At 28.3% G+C, this 15,024-nt stretch overlaps 1 protein-coding gene across 1 annotated transcript; it reads right to left on the bottom strand.

Moving 5' to 3' along the window:
- Window positions 1–1,689: 1,689 nt before the first annotated feature.
- LOC120090151 (F-box protein At4g35930) lies at window positions 1,690–4,516 on the bottom strand. Its single transcript, XM_039047668.1, has 5 exons — window positions 4,368–4,516; window positions 3,607–4,062; window positions 2,786–2,860; window positions 2,607–2,716; window positions 1,690–2,223 (listed from the first exon to the last, which is right to left on the bottom strand). The coding sequence occupies exons 2-5, from the start codon at window positions 3,958–3,960 to the stop codon at window positions 1,962–1,964; spliced, it is 801 nt and encodes a 266-aa protein (XP_038903596.1). The 5' UTR covers window positions 3,961–4,062; window positions 4,368–4,516; the 3' UTR covers window positions 1,690–1,961.
- Between the last annotated feature and the right edge of the window lie 10,508 nt (window positions 4,517–15,024).

The following is a 15,024-nucleotide window of genomic DNA, read 5'->3' as shown; positions in this document are numbered from 1 at the left end:
GTTAAGTTAAACGTAAAAATTTAAATTTATATATGGTAATCAATTAGTTTAGTAATAAATTAAATCTGTCGAGTCCTAGACACAAAAATCAAAAGTTTGAAGACTTGAAAAAAAAAACTTTTAAAAAATTAATGGACCAAAAAAGTTAAAGAATTCAAAATCAAAAACTAAACTTGTAGTTGAATCTATTTGAAAATACTATAGAGATAAAATTTAACTATATTTTAATGTATTCATTTGTTCTATATGACTCGAGGCTACTAAGGAGAATCATGATTAGTCTATTTAAAATCGGTGGAATGGAAAATGATATTTTAATACCATGTTTGATACAAATTTTTAATATTGAAAATGAAAATATCTTATTCAATACATTTCATATTCTCATCCGGAGGGTTTTTATAACCACCAAATAAAGTGGATTTTCTCTATCTCCAATGATCTTTCTCTCCTTCTTACTTTTTATCTTTTCATTTTATTTGTTTTTCTTCTTTCTTGATATTGTTTAATTTATATAGTTTTTATAAATATGTTAAATTAGATTTATAATTGACATATATAATTAATTTTATTATTAATAATGCTATTATAACATTTTATCATATCATTATGAATTAATATGAAAAATCATAATCTTTAAAAAACATATGAATAGGCATAATTGCTTAAATCTCTTTTTATTGGTAAACATACATTGACATAATAAATTATTTATTAAAAATATAATATTTCAAGAAAACATTAATCAATTAACTAATAATAAAATCAGTAAATTTTGTTCAAATAAACAATATTGCACACTTGAACTTCTAGTTTTAATTAAACAATTAGTTAATTAACTCTTTAATTAACAAAATTATTGGAAAAAAAAAAAGAAAATAGATATTTAAATTAATTATCAATATTTTTAATAAAAAATTTGATAATATAAATGTACAATATAAAAAATTTAATAGATAATAAATATATTAAACTTGAGGATGACCGGGTAAATTTAATTAAATTTCAATGGCTTGAAATTCATTTAATAATCGAAGGTAGTAAAAATAGATTAACAAGCAAAAATTAATTATTGAAATTAATTAATTGTTTACTTCATAATTACATAAAAAAACATAATACATTGTTAGACATTCTATTATCATTTCCATACACATCAATTCTCATACATAACCAAATCATCCGAATATCTTATTCTCCAGCATCTACTTAAATCTCTTACAAGGCCAACCCTCGACAGTACTCTCACTGGACAATGCTGTAAGTCGAATAGAAGTCCAAGGTTTCAAATGATAAATACATTTGCTTGCAACATCCAGTAGATAGCGAACTTTTTGGTTGAAACAAAACGATCCCTTGGCTATAAATAACTCAAAACTATTGAGAGGAGTCATGAATCATTTTTTGTACGAGTTTGGTTGTTTTCTTTTGTCCTTACTCCTTGTCTTGCAATTATTGTGGTTGTAGTTTGCTTGGTCCTTGAACTCAACGGTGAAATTCCCTTCTTTCAGATTGTTTTTTTTTTAATGCCTCTTCCAAGACTTCAACAAATTCACAATCAATTAATTGGAATGGAAGAGATCAAAGAGCAACCAATTTCACAATCATGTCAGATTTAAACGATGGTAACTTTTGGCAGTACAAGCAAACAGTAATGCTATAAACCATAAAAGCAGGGGAAAACAGAACTAGCATAAAACCACTCTTTAGAATATATATATATATATAGAACTATACAAGTAACAAGTTCGAAATAGATTATTCCCACAGCTACAGTCTGAATACTTTCAACCCCCACTCCAACAGAACAAGAAGTTCCATTCCATGATACCTAAATCTGCATCAACGCAGGCTACAAAATTTGTAGAATTCCTATATTGGCTGGACCAGCTACAGGCAAAAAGGTAAAAATCCCCTATATACACAAACAAGAGACAACGAGAAATTGCCAGCCACTACAATCAACGAAGTTTATTTTGAGCAACTGCTTGGCACAACTCATCCTCGTAAAACAACACCCGGTTTGAGGCCAAGGATTTGCAGAGAGGTTTTGATAGAACAGATGGAACCATGCATCTTGGAGGAAAAGCTGATTCTTGAAAGAGAACAGCAGCAACCTGCCTCATCTCTGAAACTTTGAGACGAGATGGGGGACGAGGACCATGTCTTGGTGCTTTTGGAGTGTGAGGGCTTGGCAATAACAACCCTTTGCCCTCTCCCTTACTGTAAATCAATGTTTGAAGTCAGATCAATAGGACAAGACAAGATTACAAAATGGTGTTTCAAAAATACCATTATTCATTCAAAAGTTGAAACTTGCGATATTAAGATTACTCTTTATAAGCGTGTTTCAAAACTACCCTTGGAATCAAGCTACATTAGAATGTTCAAGGAAAATTGGAACTTTAATCTGTGTGGTAGTGATTTGGAATGAAAGCTGGAACAGAAACACAACCACACATATTCCAAGCCCAAATTTCCATCCAAAGTTCTAACAGGTTCCTACCCAAAGTAGTTTATCTTTTAAAGTAATAATTAGAGGTGTTTTGTAGCTTATCCCTAACATAAAGATGCCAAACAAACGAAATATTTAAATCAATACTAACTTAACAAAGGGCCAGTGTTCAGTAGGTCGAGGGGTGGTTGTTCTCAACATCTCCTGCCTGGACCGATCTGGAGTTGTGTAATTGAAGTGGAATTGCCTAGCCAGCAAAACCTGAGAGAAACAAAGATAATCAACCTCCAAAAGTTGTGGTACATTTGAAGCAGACAGACAAAAACTTACAGCCTTTCTGATCCGTTGAGAGACATGGAATACAGCCCTCAGTTGGTCGTGGTGTAAATGGCAAAGTATTTTCACCTTGAAGTTATAAATTGAAAACATCAGAACATCAGCAGCCAAACAACGCAGATAATTAATATCCATTAATACTGCAAATTACCATTACGTGTAAGATCATGTTCAAAGAGTATAGACACAGATACATCAGCAAATATCCAGTTTAGATCAACATGAGTGCATCAAATTTCTATGCCGTGAAACATGTCCTTAAAAGTTCAAACTTTGGCTTTGTCGGTTTGTAATTAAGAAGTATACAGCTAGAGTTTTAGCTAAAGTTGCTGAACACCATCATCTCTAAACAAAAAGGTTTTGGCCATTTACTAAAAGTAGGTCAAGTTGCCAGCCTCCACATGTTGGGAACAAACAGACACACACACACACACAAAAGTAGGTCATGAGTACTCTTTTCTCATAATATCCTCACAAAATGAAAAGGCTCGCAACAAAGTTTTTTCTTCTCATTAAAACAAGAAACACCTGCTAGACACTAGAGAAAAAACCATTGAAAATTCCACCTAAAAACGCCATCGTCCAGTAAATAAACAAGCATTTCACAATTGACAGCTCAAATAACAAGCTATCGTGGGGATCTCTATAAGCCGGCCTCCCTCATAGCACAAAAATAATGCAACCTAAAGAAGATTCATACAATTTGAAAAGAAACAGAAAATATTCAACTTTATGCATTTGATGTAGCTTTAAGATAAAGACAGTTTCCTCAATGAAACAGAAAAGAATGAGATGTATAATAATAATAATAATACCAATAGATCCATAGGTAGAGATTCCAGCCGTGACTCTGATTCACAGTCTTCAACCCGAGGAGTTCTTGGAGTACTAATATGGCTTATATGCATCACCAATTTCACGGGTGACAACATCAAAGGACTTCTATCAGAAACCTTATCCTCAAGCACCACATTCCTCTTAGTTTTCCCAGCATCCAACACAGCCACCCTTTTCCTTCCAAGATCAGTACAAGATTTAGCGACCGAGCCCTTGCTGCACCGCAGCTGCGCCAAAGCACCCGGCTTCAAATACTTCCCACCAGACCCCTTCGACCGTCTTCTCCGCTTCAATTTCTTCGGCTCCCTATCACTCGTAAAAACCTTCCCCATCCCTTCCTTAACGTCCCCAATTTACAGCAACCAAAATCGTCTTTTTCTAGTACTCCAATAAACCCTCAACATCAATAATTAAAACCAACCCAACAACAGAACCTGCCACATATAAAATTCAAATGCTTCCGATTTCATTAGCCACCAAAGAAACTGAAAACCCAAGAAGAGAAAATGACTTCTTGAGCATTCAAGAACGAATGAAAGAATAAAAACCCTCGGAAAGGTGGTGAAAAGCAACCCTAAACCCCTTAAAACATCAAGGCTATTACAAATTTATATAAAAAAAAAAAAAAAAAAAAAAAAAAAAAAAAAAAAAAAAAGAACACTCAAGAAACGCCGCAGCAAGAATCGAGATGGAACAAAAACAAAACAGAGAAAAGGGAATAAATGAAATCAAAACAAACCTCGGAATCGAGAGACTTCAGGAAAAATTCCTCGAAATGCGCAGAACGAAACGAGAGAGAGAGAGAGAGAGGGGAAGGGAGGGAAAATAGGGACGAGAAGAGAAAGAGGGGCTAGGGTTTCATCTTTATTTGAATTTCACGAAAGTGCCCGCCAAAATTTTTATTTTTTTGCTATGCCACAGTTTTGGAAGAGAACAAAAAACTGCAGAACACGTGTCGTGTAATTATTGGTTCTCGGCTATACGACGTGTAAGAGTGGGCCATGAGAAATGGCGGTAATTGCGTTGCTTAGATATAGAAAGTATGTGATTTTTTTTTTTGGGGGGTTTATTTTTAAAAATTAGGTGTGGGAGGGAAAACCAAAATATACTTTATGCAATTTGGAGGGAAATTAACATTTAACATAAAGTTTTTTTCCCTCATTCAATGCTTTATTTCATCTTTTTTATTTCATTGACTTGATCAATTTAATTAATAAATGTTAGTTCAGTTGGTTCATAATTCAATGGTGGAATTTTCTAATCAGTTTTAGTCCTACGTTTTCCATTAAAACAATGCTTCAAATTTTCAATATTTTTAACTTGACGAAGTAGTTTCACAACATGCATAAATTATACGATTCGATCTCTACCTCTAAATTTCAATGAAATATATCAAATTAGCATGATTCGATTGGTATAAAGATGTACTATCAATTTCTAGTTCTATGGTCTAATTCTTTCACCTCTCATATCATCAAAGAAAAATTTTCAATTAAATAATATTATCAGCTTAAATACAGCTTATTTTTTATGTATTCGAATATTTGAGTGCATTCTAGTCTATATTCATTGGATGTAGTATAGATTGTACCTAAATATTGTCATTTAACTTATATTAAGTTATTTATTCATTGGGTTTGTCTTTTAAAGTATTAAAATTATTTTCACTTTCCAAAGAGAATTGTAAAATAAGTTGTAGAGTGCATTGTTTTGATTGGACCAAAATATCCTTGGGTGGAAGTAATGGACAATAAAAATATCAAAGGGTAAAATTGTGAATGTGGGGTTTTGAGGCATGGACATAGGAAGCGGACCAAAGGGCTGTGAATGGGGAAATTTCATGTGAGATATTAATATTTAGAGAAGTACAAATAAACCCATTCATGCCGCGTGAATCACTCGTGAGTTGGAGCTTTCTCTCAGGCTAAGTTCGAGGGCATTACCGTCCAAGTCAATTTCACTCGAATAACATGATGAAAAATATTAATTAATTGAATCTCTAACATCCTTTAAATTTTATTATCGTCATTTTCACCTTTTTCAAATAAACATTTTAAATTTTAATTAAATTTCAAAAACTATAATAAGTATTAAAAAAAAAAAAAAACTAATAAACTCATACATAGATTTCGTGTTTGTAAATGTATTTTTAAGAAATTAAATATGAAACAATTACAAATGTTGTGACATAAACTTTTAGTCGTGCGGTTAATTTCATATCTATATAAGATTTAACAAGTGTTTAATAGGACTTATGTGTGTATATATGTGTATATAATGTGTTTTTAAAATCTCGTATCTCCAGATTTTCGGTTTTGTGTTTAACATGTCATTGACATATTCAACTATTTTTAAAAATATCATGCTAAAGATGAAATTGTAAGTTTATGATATGTTTTGACATAAATTCATTTTTGTATATAGTAAATATAAATCGATAAATTTTTAAGAATTTCAAATATATGCATAAACCATTTGACATGATTGTGAAAGATCGTAGACTAACTAAACATTCCTTTAAAATTAAGAGAATACGAAATTAAAATTTTATGATCAAATAAACATAAATTGTAAACATCGTGAGACTATACTGCTCGTTTAATCAAAAACGTGTATTTTAGTATATATCAAAATTAATCATTTGTGCATTTTTTTCTCCTTTCAAATGCTCAGCAAGAATATTAATTTGATTATTTGGAAATTTTTTACATATCTTTTAAACTTAGATCTTAAGTACTTTTAATGTGATTTTCTACGCTTTTGTATTTGAGTTAAATGAATTATTGAAATCTTAGAGGATGAAAAAGTTTACACTGAAAAGCCTAAACATGACGAACTAAATTATAAAGTTTAAAATACTAAAAAAAATCATAAACAAAAACATTGAGATCTTAACGACAATATTGAATATTTAGCAATGGTAAATAAAAAGTAACAAGTTAAAAGAAAATATAAACATTTTACATTACAAAATTATTAAAAATGTTTTCAAATATAACAAAATACCATGTCTATTAGTGACAGACATGATTGATAAACAATAATATTTTAGTGGTTCAAATAAAAAATTAATTATGTGTAATAGTAGTAAAAAAAATGAAACGGAAATTAAAAATGAAAAAAATAAAAATAAAAACAGAGCATTGGATTCTAAATTGTGGAGTGGGAGTGAGATTTGAAATCCACGCAATGAAATATTGTTTGGTTGCACGAAATACATTTTAATAATGTCTGTTCAACAAAAGTCAAATCATTCAAACACATTTGTGACATACTTTATTAATGGATATTCATTTGCACGTGTGCTTCTTCCACTCCTCACGTGCTGTCGCGCCCTTAGGATCATGTGTCACGTGATTTTTAAAATTATTATTATATATATATTTTTTATTTGGCTAGATTACGAAAAGTACTTTTGAATTTTGCACCCTGTTTGTGTGGAGGATCCTATGTTAAGGGGAGATATCTCGCGTTTATAACGTATATAAGTTCGTCCTGTTGTTACTAATTGGTTTTTAAATTAAAATTTATATTTATCTAAGAAGAATAGATGTATCTGAGGGTACACTTGAATTTATATTTATCTAAGAACAATAGATGCATTTGAGGGTACACTCGTACTTGTGCAGTTCATCTAAGTACGCAATCACAAATTGCTACATGACAATTTTTTTTTTTTTTTTATACATGTTCTTACCCATTGTGATAGAAGAAGATACAATGAAACAGTTGCACTACAACCAAGTATTACTATCTATCAAACAATTTAAACTATAATTGTGTTATTTTGAAAGTTGCAGTTGTATGATAAGTCTTTTTATAAGTTATTTAGAGCTACTGTTGCAACATCGATCTATTGAAAATTTGAATAAAATTTGACACATTTAATTGGTATGGTGATGTTTGAGTTTCAATTTTTGTTTCAAGTTAATGTCACACTATCACATGTCTCGATTTTCATTAAACACATTGATGAGTATCCACTATAATATTAGTGTTTGTATGTACAATTTGTGTGATTCTATGCCTTTGCGAATATCAAGTTATTGATTTTAGAACCATCTATATATATTGTAATAGTTAGTTAATAAATGCGAAGTTAAATAACATGTAATCACAATAGGGGCAATATAGTCACAAACTTGCAAAAGTGTATCGAGCAATATAGTCACAAACTTGCAAAAGTGTATCGATTAAAATCTCAAATTACAAAATGCATCAATCTTATAGATTGATATATGAATCGATTTTAAACCATCGATTAATGATTTTTAACTATTTTCACTTGATGTTGTATAAACTAAACAAAAATATACTCTCAAAATCCTAACAAGTGGGAAAAAAAACCAATAAATAAAAATAATAAAAAAATCACACAGTATTTTACAATCAAGTAAATAAACTAGAGGATGACATAAACGTTAAAAAAAGAAAAAAAAAAAAAAAGAAAAAAAAAAAGGCCACTTGTATCAATGAAAAACAAGCACTACCCATTTGGGTTCTTATTTATAATGTTATGCTAATAACTGTAGAAGGAACGTGACAGAAATGTGAAAATGATGTATTAGTGAAAATAGAATTATGGTCTAAATGGATTATTTAAAATTAGTACAATAGTTAACTTATGAAACGTTTGTAGCACTGAGTTGGTTATTAAAATCAAAAGACTATAATAGTTATTGTTTGGAGTGCAGACTTAGTTTGTGTTTGGGATGTAAACTACTCTTGTCTTGACAAAAAATAGTAGACACGGTAGCAATTAATAAAAAAGAGAATGAGTAAAAAATATTAAATATGGTAACAATGAGGTTTTGAAATAGTATTTATTATATTTAATTATATATCATAAATAATCGTATACACTATTATTATATTTGATATCTCGTGAGTTATAATAACTGTCTATAGTTGGTGCCCTTGACCGTCCCTAGAGTTGCGATATAAACTACACGATGATTGATTCATTTCACTTGCACTGAGCCACAATGGCTGGGCTGAGCGTGTCCATCTGGGGAAAAATATGGGCCGCTGTTAGTTTTTGAGCTCAGCAAATGGGCCATTACCGAAGAAGCCCAACAATCTGTCGCTGGGCTAGAAGGTAAATTTCGGGCCTATCAATTGAAACTTTTCGTGAATGACGTTGGTGTTGGAATGGTTTTGGATTTTTTTCCTTTCTTTTCTTTTTGAGTAGTGGCTTTGAAGGTCGGTTGCCATTGAAGTGATTGAGAACATGTTTTTAAAATCAAATTGAAACTTGTTTTTACTTGAATATATAAAAATTACATTTAAAAGTATAAAATAAGATATTAAATTAATATTAAACCATTTAATATGTATTTTATAATGATTTTAATTTTTTTTTAAAAAAAATCGTTTCTTACAATATTCTACATACGAGTTTGAATTATTAGCTAATTACTAAAGATAAATTTAGAGCGAAAATAGCCCATTTTCAAAAGGAAAAAAAAACTTACACTAAATTAATCACATCGTAGGATCTCATTTATGGTTTCAGAAACCAAATGCCATTGTTTAACTGTGACTAAGGATAATACAAAAAATTATGAAACCCATCTATATGATTTTACTAAAATCGTTATCTAAGGTTAAATAAAAACTGTAACTTTTATTTTACTCTAGTTTTAAAACCGCGGCCTATATCTCAACAGGAGTGTGGTTTAGTTTAGCAATTAACTTATCATCTCAAATTTGATGCATGTCACTTTTTACATAATTTATTAAAGAAAAATATCAATTTATACTCTCAAATTTTAAGGGACTGTTTTGGATAATAACTATTATAAAACTATAATAATCATCTATTGCTACATCAAATACTTTTTGTAGTCTCCAATTAGCTACAATCAACACTATTTCAAAATTATTATTTGCTACAGTTTTTACTATTTTATATTCATCATTTTTTTTATTATTTGCTACGATATTTACTATTTCGTTTTCAAACTAAAATAGTTTAACATCAAACACATATTATTATAACTGAAACTAAAATAATCTACACTCTAAACACAAATTATTATAACTTATGACTATAATAACCAATTTCTTGTCCTAGACACAGTCTAAGGGTTATATTGTACCAATTTAAACATTGAAATTTTGTAAGTATACCAATTTATACTTTCCATTATATTATGTTTGAAAAAATCTCGTATAAGATGTATAATCGTATCAATTAAACTCGTAAACTCTTGTAAATAAATCAATGTAGGTTCTTATTTATGATTTCATCTCAGAATCATCCATGCAGTTACTATAATCATCTATTTTGTAAAGCTGACATTTGAAAATTTTCAAAAATAATGATGATAAATTGTTTAAATTGATTGGTTTATGGTAATCTATGATTTTAACCGACTCAAATTATAAGTCTAATATTTTAATCGATACATACAATTTTAAACTTTAGAAGTTTAAATTGATATTTATTCATTTATCTATTAATAAATATGAGGTTTTTTAATCAATATAATACATGTAACAAAGATTCTGAAGCATACTTAAAAGGTAAAATCATTATTTTGAGGTGTTTAAAAATAGCACTAAAGAGAAAAGGTTGACTAATTTTTTTGTTTGTTCTTGTTGTTTGCATGAACTAGCTACACTTTGCAGCTTAAACAAATGTGTTTATTATTATTATTATTTATTATTTTAAAGTTAAACCATTAGTTTTTGCAACTTTTTCAGTGCAAGCCAAGTTATAGATGTTTGAACCAAACTCCACTCACATGTAGTTTTAAATTTGTTTCCTAGTGGAAATTCTAGTCATTAACCACCATTTTTTCCATTGACCCCCCTTTAAAATATTCTCAATATAAAATATATATCTATTTATTTCCATTTGTCTTAGTAAGAGTATTTGAAAAATTAATTAATATGATTGGTGGAAATAGCATACCATCACATTATGGAATAAGATTTTTTTTTTTCCAAATAATGAATCTAAAAGTTATTATCAATGTAACTACATTAATTCGTCTCTCTCTTTATAAATTGAACCAAAAAAAGTATTAAACCTTACACGGAGGCCATAATTCACATTTTGATTATTTGAAAGTATATATATTTGAATATTAATTTAACCATTTATTTCCATAGTTAAGATATGCAACCTCGTTAATGTTTTGTCTTCTAAATCATGTAAGATCGAGAGTAAATACTTTAAATGATATAAACATATATATAAATACGAGGATCTCTTATTTTATTTATGAAAATTTAGTATATTCTAATTACTTGACAACTACATGATCTTAGAAGTTAGGAACTACAATGACCCATAATAAATTTATTAATATTGTTATACCCTTTCCTTGCACCTAAGAGATAGTGATGGGAATATTCTAAAAGGAAAAAAAAATGGAAGAAAGAAAAAGGAGATAGTGATGGGATATATATATGCACAAAAATATTGGATAGGTGTCAATTTTTTGACAAATATAACTTTAATTTATCTTAAAATATTATAATACATTTAAAATAATTTTGGTATAATTTAGTTTAGATATCGAATATATTTGGCAGGTATAGTAATAAAAAAATGTGAAATTATATTCAAAAAATAAATTATTGAATAATATTTTAATAGTTATTGAAATCATAATAAATAAAGTATGAGGAACAAACATCAATTATAAATGATTTGTTTGATAAATATAATTTGGTGTTAAAAACAATATGGACATACCAATTATAATTTTTGGTTAGTTCAACAAAAACCAAATTTTGACAGCTATAATTTAATGGCAACAACAACAATAATAAATAAATAAATAAATAAAAAAGTCACGGGGTAAGGGAACTAAAATGGGTCCTATTCGGTTCCATCTCTCAATCTCCTTCATTGTCTATCCTTTGTGATTTTGACATTTTTCTATTTTTGTTATTAAATAATCTAATTGTGAACGAGAAAAAAAAAAAAAAAAAAACTAGAATAAAGATCAAGAAACAAAGAATCTTTATGGAACAATAATTAAATGTTAAGGTTTTTTTTTTATTATTATTAAATATATGTTGTAAAAATTAATTTCACATATATATACACACTATCAATGTGGGATATTAGAGGATATTTTATATTTATTTATAAAAGTATACAAGTGGTAAGTTGATTAACTATAATGATCAACTTTTGACAAACGAAAAAAAGAAACATACAAATCGCTATTTAATTACGCCAACCACCAAAATAGGAAAATGAAAGACCAAAAAAAAAGAAAATGCACACCAAAGGCCTACCAATTTCATCAATTGCATTATGCACCTCGATAAAATTTTGACAATAATTGTTGACTAGATTTACAATCTTCGTACATCATATTGAACTACTAAAGAGGGGTAATTGAGAGAAAGTATAAATTTGAAGCCCCTAATAATAATTTAGGCTTCTAACAGTTTGATAGACCACTCTCCAATAGAATTTTCGAAGTCGATATCTATAGGAGATACAATGTAATCATGAACCACCGACCTCACACTCCTTCTCACGATTTCAAGAAACATCAAAATTAATCTTCCATTCGTTTGAATAATAACGAAAGACTACAAAATATGATTTGACGAGCTAACCGTCCAAAACTAAAATGCTCAACTTAAATATAGAAAAAAAAAAAAAAAAAAAAACATATGAACATTTATTAATATCGTGGTTGAAATTATAATATAATGATTATAGTTTTTTAAAAAAATGAATAAATAAAATGTATAGTTGGAATTGTTTAGAAGTGGATTCTACGAATGGAATGGAATCGAAACCCACATGAGCCGCATATCCAAACACATCCTATCCCTATCCGAAAATCACGGCTCCCTTTTTGGCCTCCTTAATTTCCAACACCAAACAGATCTGTTATAAAATAAAAATGAAAAAAAGAAAAAAGAAAAAAGAAAAAAATCTTCAACTAAAGCTATCAATTACTTGATTTTCGAGCTTTTTTTTTTTATTTATTATTATTTAGATTTTAATTTTCAGTCAATGAATCTAGTGCTAGCTCCATTCTTTTTACTTTATAGGCCAACTCAATTTGATATATAGTTTTTCAAAGTCAATATAAGGATAGAGATCTATAAAATATATAAGCTAAATTATTTTTAACAAGTAATTTTAGAGTACTTTATGTTTGTGAAATCTTCATGGTAAGAACGCATAAATGACAAAACATTATAGTCATAAATATTCGTGGATGAATTATAGGTCATATAAGTAAATAAAAATCTATCGAGTTGAGTAGATTAATAGAAAGTTGAAGGGTAGCTGGTGAGATAGACTAATAAGAGAGTGATCGAGGATAAGGGACTAGGTGGACAATAATGATCGACGCCAAATAGATCACATAATATAATATGTAGTATAATCTATTTAGGTTTTTATTTAGAATAGTTATGAGAACGAGCTCTCGAAGTAGATTTAATCAACGACTATAGAAAGAAGTACCAATTTTGTTTTTCATTGTCCTTAACAAAGTATGGTTCTAATCTATGTAATTTCTTATTAAAAAAAAAAAAAAAAAAAAAAGATGAGTGTAGTTTTTATGTTTGCATTAAGATCATCTTGATATTTGTTTTATTTATTTTAATTTTTAGGTTAAAATATCAAATTGGTCTTTATACAAGTTTGCTCAATTTTAGTCATATACTTTTAATTGTCTAATTTTAATTAATGTATTTTAAATAAATCTTAAATTTAGTCTCTATTAGTAGTTTATTATTGATTTTCAAAAAAAAAAACTTTTTACTATAAATTTTGAAGATTATTATCATTGTTTATCAAAATTTAATAAATATTAATTTCGCAAAATTTAAAATTTATTTAAAAATACATAAATTAAAATTAAATAAGCTCCATATAAAATATATGGTGTTTATAAAAAATATTGCACATAAAAACACCTGAGTTTTTGTTTCACATATGTTGAGCATGGAAATAAGTAGTTAAAATAATAATAATAATAACTTAAAGTGGTAACTGATATTATAATATGTTTATACATTATAGATAAACTAAAGATTAGTTTTAGAATTAAATATTAAGTTGAACGATACGTGGGGTAAGAAATTTATGTGTGTTGTGTTAAGCACAAATTTGCTTGTAACCAAATATTTAATGATTACTACTAAGAATGATGGCCATATATATAGATAGCTATCACTTTCAAATAAAACTAAAATTGAATAGATGTCAACTTTATATTAATTTGAAGAAACAACATGCACGATAACCATAAGTAAAAAAAGCAAAGTCTCTTAATTATCGTTGATAAAGTATTTTTCTTTATTTTTCACAACCACTTTATTAAAGTAAATCCTCCGTTTGATTTGGGGCAAAAAAAAAGCTCATAAAGTATTTGATTCGTATCTCTCTTAGTTATCCCACTTCACAATAATTGATTATTATCATAGTCCAAACTCCAATATATCTACCTATTAAAAAGACATAACAATATTAAATTTTGACTTTTTTTTTTTCAAAAAAAAATATTATACTACATTAATGAGAACGCAACTTATAGCTTATTAATAATAATAACAAAAAAGTTACCGATTGATGTCAAAGTTATAGTTTAAAAAATAATAATAATAATTAAAATATGTTCAAATTGGCTCAACACAATTATATTAGTTGAATTGAAAATAGTTAAGATTGTAGTGCAAGTGAAATCGAACAAATGAGTTGTGCTCCGGTTAATGACATTACTATGCTAATAGTAGACAATCTCATTAAAAACATATCTTTCAAAATGTAGACGCCTTTTCTTGTTGATAATATGATTTTCGTGGTTTGGGTTAAGGCCACATTTACCCCGATGAAAACATAATGATGTGAAAAATGGGTCATATTTAATTACATTTGGTGTTATTTACAGTTGTATTGATACATGGGTCTACTTCCAAATATGTAATAAAAAATGTATACTGATTGACGAGCGGAGTGTGTTCAATCCAATTACGTTTAAAAATTACGTCGTATCATTACCATTACCATTATTGTTGTTGAAAATGTCCTAAAACTCGCAGTTTGTAAACATTAAACATATTATATTCACAATAAAATTATTGTTGAAATTTCTATCGATAAATGTGTTATTGTATTGCACCCTTTTATAAATCCAATAAACTAACTCATGGCTATAATATGAATGCTTGAACTCTATATACAGAATAAAAGAGAATCAAGTTTTAGTATATGCCCAAAAAATGTCTATAAGTATATTAATAGAGTTGGGTATCTTATCTTGGGGACACTATAGATGCGGTCTTATTTGTATATTGATACAAATGACGTGATCCCAAAATCGTTCACATAGAGACATGCAAGTAGGGGCATCATATGCAGAAGACGTTTACATAAGACCGAACTACGAAATAGTCACTTTCCT

Source organism: Benincasa hispida, chromosome 11 (assembly GCF_009727055.1).
Source record: "Benincasa hispida cultivar B227 chromosome 11, ASM972705v1, whole genome shotgun sequence".
NCBI lineage: Eukaryota > Viridiplantae > Streptophyta > Magnoliopsida > Cucurbitales > Cucurbitaceae > Benincasa > Benincasa hispida.
Note: the sequence above shows the minus strand (reverse complement) of the source record. Positions and strands in the feature narration are given on the sequence as shown.

Excerpts from the sequence above, each read along its gene's own strand:
- LOC120090151 (XM_039047668.1), bottom strand. The coding sequence starts at position 3,960 with ATGGGGAAGGTTTTTACGAGTGATAGGGAGCCGAAGAAATTGAAGCGG. Across the intron at positions 2,717-2,785 it reads CTCAACGGATCAGAAAGGCT|GTTTTGCTGGCTAGGCAATT; the intron begins GTAAGTTTTTGT and ends TGTTTCTCTCAG. Across the intron at positions 2,224-2,606 it reads GAACACTGGCCCTTTGTTAA|TAAGGGAGAGGGCAAAGGGT; the intron begins GTTAGTATTGAT and ends ATTGATTTACAG.